Source organism: Etheostoma spectabile, chromosome 9 (assembly GCF_008692095.1).
Source record: "Etheostoma spectabile isolate EspeVRDwgs_2016 chromosome 9, UIUC_Espe_1.0, whole genome shotgun sequence".
Classification (NCBI taxonomy): domain Eukaryota; kingdom Metazoa; phylum Chordata; class Actinopteri; order Perciformes; family Percidae; genus Etheostoma; species Etheostoma spectabile.
Window position 1 is genome coordinate 10955762 of NC_045741.1, and position 7143 is coordinate 10962904.

A 7143-nucleotide genomic window follows, 5' to 3' on the forward strand; every position below is an offset into this window, starting at 1 on the left:
TTTGTGAAGACAAAAACAGACCAAAATAGGAAACACATATTAGACAAGGGGCCACAAACACCCCTCCAAATGAACGCCAACATTGCTCCGTGTCTGCTGGATGTGTAAATAAGCAACTGGCAATTTAAAAGGTGATATGTCAGTGTTGTGATCACAGCTTGTTTTCACTTCACCCAAGTTACCACACAATCGGTTAGTGCAGGTTTACTTATGAGACCTTCACTAGGATTACATTGTGCTTCGGAAAAATTAATATCACTCGTCAAAACTGTCAACAAAAAAAAAATTTATTTAAAAAAGTATACCTAGTTTGGGAGACAAAGTTTCATTTGTGGAAATCAGTTAAGAACAGAATGCTTCCTTACCATTAATTCAGCAGAGGATTATTTTTCACCAGAGATGGCGACTCAACAAGATAAATCTTTTTGTCTTGATATTCGATTCATCATCAACCCAGTCACTACATGCTACCAGAGCCTTTCCCAGCCGGTAGAGAAATGTATGGTATTCCTTGATGCAGGATAATGAAAACCTGACTTAATATCTCATTGTACCCTTAGGGTTTTGGCCTGGGGTACCATGTAGACCGATAGCAGGTATGGAAGTCAGAGAGGCAGTCAGAACAGAAACCAAAATAAATACCAGCTGCTAATTTCTGGGGTCCAGTGGTCCGTGCTGACCTGCTGTAGAGTTTGCACAAACAGTCTGTGGTAGCATGTTGTGGCAGTGTTAAAGAATCCATCTGGTCCAGGACTGAGGGTGGGGCTCTGCGTAGTCCAGGCAGACTGCTGGTGTGGGGTTCAGCCTAAAAGGTGTTCTGTGCCTCTGTGGGTCGATGCTGCATAGCCAGCTTACCGTAGCCGCCTCTGGCTGGGTCGTAGTCCTGCCTGTACTCATCTCTCACCTACACAACAAACACAACCAGTGGCACAAGTAAATAATCTTTCATTATTACATTTTTTTTTGTTTTTTGTTGAACGAGGTCTTATCCGAAAGTTACATGCAGGAGGGTATTTGTATTTTTCATCCAATGAGCTAGTTCTTAGTACAATATTGATGTTTGCTTATTTACACAAAGCTCACAGTGTACCACTACAACACAACTGCACATGATTATGTATTTTAACAACATAATATAGAATTTAATTTTTCAAATGCCATGGTATAGTAATGCCGTCTCTTCAAAAGGCCATAGTTAATCATGGATAATTTGTTTCAGACAGGAGATTACTTTCTAAATACCATGCTGGTGTATTAAAATGTCATAATATAGTGTATTGATTTTTTTTTTAATGCCATTTCAGCACGTCATTTTTCAAATACCATAGTATGCTGTGTTTTATATTGTTTTCCAAAACATTTTCAATATAAATGAAGGACACGCGGGAACGGTGGGATGAATACACATTCATACTCATAAACAAACGTCCTGATCCTCACCTGTCCTCCAGATTTGCCGCGGCCGTACTGCCGTCCCTCCTTGAAGCCGGCGTCCCAGTCTGTCCTGATGATACGGTCGTCCAGCCGCGTGCCATTAATGAAGCGCATGGCATTTTCTGCACCTGTACGTGTGTAGTATCTGGTAGAGCAGGGGTTAAGGTCTGTTGCAGACTCTTTAGTCTCTTTTTGCCAGACCTTGCTCCACAGCATTGCGAAGGAAGGTCTGGCTAGTTTACACAGCCTTCCGGGATGCGAGAAAAACATGCTGTGGGTCTTTGCCATTTCTTTAAACCAATCATAGTCGTCTTGGGGTGTGCTAAGCACCACGCAGAGCCACGGTGCCGCTGCAAAAACAGCCTCGGGAAGGAACTTGTTTTGGTGGAACGTGTACATTCAAAAGTTGTTTAAGTCGTACAACAGAAAACTCAGATTGGACAGATAGTCGAGCTAGCTTTCTGGATTTACCCTGCAGAGATCTGAGGAGCGGTTAACCATAGTCCTCATAAATCAACCAGAGTTTAAACTTCCAACACAAAGAAAGCGGAAGGTAATCGTTATCCGGCCAAAAAGAGTGAAATCCAGTGGAAATCTGCAACAGGGCAATCCCAGAAGTGGAATGTCGAGGATATAGACTACAGACTCCTAAACTTGCACAACATGCACATTTCATGCTGTGGTGGTAAAGCGTATAGCTAATAATAATTCAATACTTTGTTTAGTAACCAGGCAGGCAGATTGTTGACCTGGCCTTGAGGTGCGTTTGCAGTGCATGCGGGTTAATAAAAATATTTTTAAAACCATTTTTCATTGGGTTTCATATTTACAAGGATACTCCACAAAGCAGAACCCGCAGGCTGTCTTCTTGACTTTATCCAGGCCAATGATGATGCGCTTGACGTCTCCACTTTTAGAAAATATCTCATGTACCTGTTCATCGGTTACAAAGACAAAAGTGACAATCATGTAAGAGATTATAATAAATATCTGTTGAGCGTTAGGGCCGTGCCATAACCACCCAATAAGCAGCCATCAGACAGTCTGGCAAGGTCAGTGATTCGAGTCTGTTCTGTGTGTTCCGGGCCGTCGTCCTTCATTTTGGCCGACGTGGCATGTTCAGTCGGAAGGCGGGCACTGTCGGCAGTCGGACTAAAATGACCAATTTGATTGGTGGAGTGCAAAACCGGAAACGAAAAGCGGGATGAGCATGACTAGAGTCTCTCAAAATCTGACGAAAACCTTTTAAACTGACCATTGTCGATCTGAAATGAAGACAGATTCAGCAACTGCACGGCGTATTTCACGTACGACCAATCAGCTGCCGGTTTTAATTTATACAGATTAGCACCGCCTGCTGTTATGGAGACACATTGGGCCTCGTCTCTTTGGTCTGTTCTGAGGCACTTTTTTGACCAACTCAAGCTCTCAAGATCAGACTGGTTGGTGTGTCAGGGGCTTTAAGAGACTATCTTGGAAATACTTTTAACAATAATACAAAAATAAGTAGTTTTTAAATATGTATTCTGGTTTAAAAGGTTTTAAACAAAACACAAAAGTATACCACACTCATTCACATTACAACTCGCTCACTGCTAGAGTCACAAGACTTTGGGGACCTGATAAAAAAAGTCAGAAGTCATAAAAAAGATGAAAAAACTAACAAAACAAGTCATCTTTAAGTAAAACCGAGCAAACTTTTCCCATTTTCTTGTCATAAAAAAACATAATGATTATAAAAACATCTTTGTGTAATTATATTGAGAGCAAAGCAAAAAGTCAAATTCCTTGTATGTGCACACATCCTTGGCAGTGTGTCCTACCTGGTCCTCGGTGGTGTAGAAGGAGAGATTCCCAACATACAAAGTGTTGCTCTGCTTCAGCAGCTTTTCCTGATCATAGCGGTTACCCTACAAACACAAGCAACATGCAAAAACAATATCAGAAACTAAGCACCTGTGGTTACCTAATAAAACTCTAACTGAGTGGATTGCCGTTTCAGAGATTGTTATACTAACAATGTATCAGTTATTTAATGCATTTAAATTAATTAAATGATTTGCAATGAGTGCAGAGAACTCCAGTAAATTTCCTTGTTTAAGTGCAAACTGAAACAGATTGTGGTCAATCCAGGGGCCTAGCACACAATTCCGGGTCCTGTAGAAAGACATTCTCTACTCTTCTCAAACTCTCTTCTGGCAAGAGGCTGCGGAACATCAGGACCAAAACCTAACCCCACAAAAATAATTTCTTCCGACTTCTTCCTACTGTCTCTGACCTCATCAACAAGGTCCAGGACCCCCACTGACACACTCAACTCCTTACTGGACTATGGCTTGATTGACAACAAACCTTAATCCTACATCCTGTGCATCCATCTGTACATGTATGTATGTATGTATGTATGTATTAATTGTTTTCTGTATTTATTTTACATTATTGTTTTTAGGTATGCACCATCAACCAAAGCAAATTCCTAGTTAGTGCTACTACCTGACCATTACACATGATACATCCTGCACAAAACCATACAGCCTTCTTTTCCCATGGTAAAACATACATGTTGTAAATATTTGTAAGGTTATCGTTAACCTTTACATATTTGTTGTAGTATTTCTGTTCTATATAGCTAGGCTATATATGTATGGTCTGTTCTGCATTAGTACTTCGCTTTATTGTTAATTTTCATTTTAATACGTCTGTGTATGCACCAATCACCAAGGCAACTTCCTTGCATGTCTTACGTCATGCTAACGTTCCTTTGCAATACATCCTTTTCTGATTCTGAATGTACGTTAACGTTGAGCTAGCTAGCTACTAGCTAACGTTACAGGCGAAATTAACGTTATAAATCCAAACGCTTGAAGCTCTTGCGTGCAGTACAAAGCTGGACAACAAACGTTAGAGAAGAAGTGAATATATGACGATATCAGCTGTCCATAACGCCTGGGCCAAATCAAAGAAATCCCCTCTGCGTGAGATACTCCATACAAACACGAGCAGCCCGCGTTGTTGTTTTGCTAACGGTAGCTAACCGTTAGCTAAAATACAATCCGCTTTGTCGTTACAAGCCTCTGTTATTGCCGGATGTTTCCTCACTTACCTTAAAATGTTGATCTCTGTATTGACTAATGTCAACGTAAGAATCGCTAATCAATGCGTTTAATTTAACAGACATTGTGAAGAAATCACAGATGGTCGGTACGCACGCAGCGGTCCGCAGCTTTGCAACTGTTCCGCTTTTCCGGTTCCGGTCGATCTTTAAGAACTCCTTTTGACTTCTCCTTCTTTTTAAAACCAAGAGCTTGCATCCGTAATGTTGCACTACTGCCATCTTCTGGAGTAGGTTTGCTCCTACAGTGTCATGCCGGGTCTGTCAGACTTTTTGTTTTTTTACGTCAGACTTTGTTCTTCGGTACATAAGCTGCCTTGTCCACTGTCACCGCATTCAGTATGTTCTAGCCTCATCTCCTATTATCCCAAATCGTTTAATTTTTTCCAACGTGTACATTCTAAATTTGAAGAACATCTTGTTATCAACACCCACATTAACTGAGTGGTGCTCTCTGTGTCCATGTTCTTTGTGTACTTTGTTTGACGCACCGGTACATTGATTTAAAAAGAAAAACACATCATGAGTTTTTTGGGTCTCACTCTACAAACGCATGCTATAATAATATCCACTTAACAAACCAAAAACACGTTTTGATGAAACCAAGACAGGGTTTAGACCGAGCATAGTCCTAGCTTAGTCCTAATAGTCCTAATTGTGTCAGAGCCCAAAAAAGTAACGGCACTTTTTCAGTCCTACCCACTTCAAACTAATCAAGTGCTTAATATTTGTTATTTTGAATATGTGGACTGATTATAAAACCAGTGTCTAATTTTTTAGCCATTTGATTAAAAAAATCCAAAGTCACATGACTATTGAAGCTGGCAGTTGAACTGGGAGATGTGGTGCCACACTATTGGCTGCTGCCACGTTATGTGATTGGCTACTGAGCGACTCCTCTCGTTAGAGGAAAAACTGCTCTTATCATATGATGGTTGATTATGTTGTGAGTGCCATATTTGGGCTGCGATCGTTTATCTGTTTGCATTTTTTAAATTTTACTATTTTTTCTGTAATGGTATATTGAATACTGTGTCCATGGTAAATTGGATTTTTAGTTAGTACATTATTTGTTGTATGTTTATTGTTATCTCCCCCCCCCCCGGAAATCTTTTAGTAGCTTATTTGGGGTTCCCCATTTCACACGGCCTGCATATGATCATTGTACCTCCTGAAATTGTGTTTAAAGATACAATGATGTATGAAATAAACGAAACCTAGTTTGATCAGTCATTTTATCCCAGGTCTTATCTTTTGGATAGTTTACTATTTTTTTTTGTTTTATTTATATTATACCATATATTAAAATGAAATGTTTTTTCTACTTGCCTTTACATCAAACTGCTTTTTATAAAGTGGTGTCTGACTCTAATCACAGGAACATGCTGACATTACTCACAGTATTTGCCCTTAACAGCATGTACAATTAAAAGTAGAGAAACCTTAATGGTTAAGTGTTATAGTACATTTATAGGGTGTGTAACCATAAGATGTCAGTGCATAAAACAGACTTCACATACAACTTTTACAAGTGTAAAAAAGTGCTTTAAAGCCTGCACTTCACAACTATAAGACTATGTCTACTATAGGTTTAGACGAGTACAAACTTAGAACTCTCTCTTGTATTGTGTTACACAATCAGGAGGTATTTGTTACCAGCTAAGGTCTGTAAAATTAAACATATGTTAAGCCAAGGAGAACTGTTAAAAACCACATGAGACTGCAATGTTTTCCCGTAAATTCAACATTTTATTATCACAATACAAATACTGAAAGTGAACAAAAACATTGATCCTAATTCGTCCACTGCCTGATTTCTTACTAAATTATTTAATGAAAAGAATGTAAAAATATGAATAAACCTGCTTATAAATCACAAACAATAACAAATAAATGTTAGATGACATGGCAGGACATGACTCCCTTATCAACCCACATCCAAATACTAGGTTTAGGTGTTTACTGGCAGTTCTACTCATGGACAAACACCACATCTTGTAGCATATAAAAACTTCAGACCAATAAATCAGAGCACAACAAGCCAAGCCAGTGGAAGGAGCACAGTGGCTATGTGGGGGGGGGGGAGCTATTTATACTCCCAGATTTCCCATGTAGTCTTCATCAGAGGTCAGATGATCTTCACGTAATGCTGCAGCAGCTCCTGGAACCTGATAGAAAATTATTAAAATGTTCAAAACATGTATGTAAAAAAAAACAAAAAACAGCATGTGTTTCTCAATCTGATTTTTTTGCTTGTTTTTTAGATTAATCTTTATGAAAAAAAACTGTCAACCCTCACAGAGAGGTTGGGTTTGAGCAGCAGGTGCAGCTAGTAGGGAGGATTCGTTGTGTGGCTAAAGGACACTACAGCAGAGCAGATGCTTTCTGTCAGGAGGCCATGGAGATTAAAGGGCATCAACACCTCAACATTTAACATGTAATCCAAAGGGTGTAAAAAAAAGCATGTTTGCTGATTTTCTTAGAATAAGTTGCTCTCTTTTAAAAAGGTCCCATGGCATTCAAATCTCACTTTGAGGTTTTTTAACATTAATTTGAGTTCCCCCAGCGGCTAAAAATGGTGATAGGTGTAAACCGAG

General features: G+C 39.4%; 2 protein-coding genes across 5 annotated transcripts in view; both read right to left on the minus strand.

Annotated features, from left to right (window-relative positions):
- Positions 1-266: 266 nt before the first annotated feature.
- LOC116695920 (nuclear cap-binding protein subunit 2) lies at positions 267-4802 on the minus strand. Its single transcript, XM_032526448.1, has 5 exons — positions 4538-4802; positions 3258-3344; positions 2273-2367; positions 1441-1579; positions 267-904 (listed from the first exon to the last, which is right to left on the minus strand). The coding sequence occupies exons 1-5, from the start codon at positions 4766-4768 to the stop codon at positions 806-808; spliced, it is 651 nt and encodes a 216-aa protein (XP_032382339.1). The 5' UTR covers positions 4769-4802; the 3' UTR covers positions 267-805.
- Positions 4803-6272: 1470 nt separating this feature from the next.
- LOC116695961 (peptidyl-prolyl cis-trans isomerase FKBP2) overlaps positions 6273-7143 on the minus strand; it is a 2317-nt gene continuing 1446 nt past the window's right edge. For 2 of the 4 annotated variants that reach the window (XM_032526535.1, XM_032526536.1), the window contains exon 2: positions 6273-6714. The gene's annotated coding sequence lies outside the window, so the exon portion shown is untranslated. Of the gene's footprint in view, positions 6720-7143 lie in introns of all 4 variants that reach the window. The other 2 variants (XM_032526538.1, XM_032526537.1) reach the window with 2 other exon arrangements.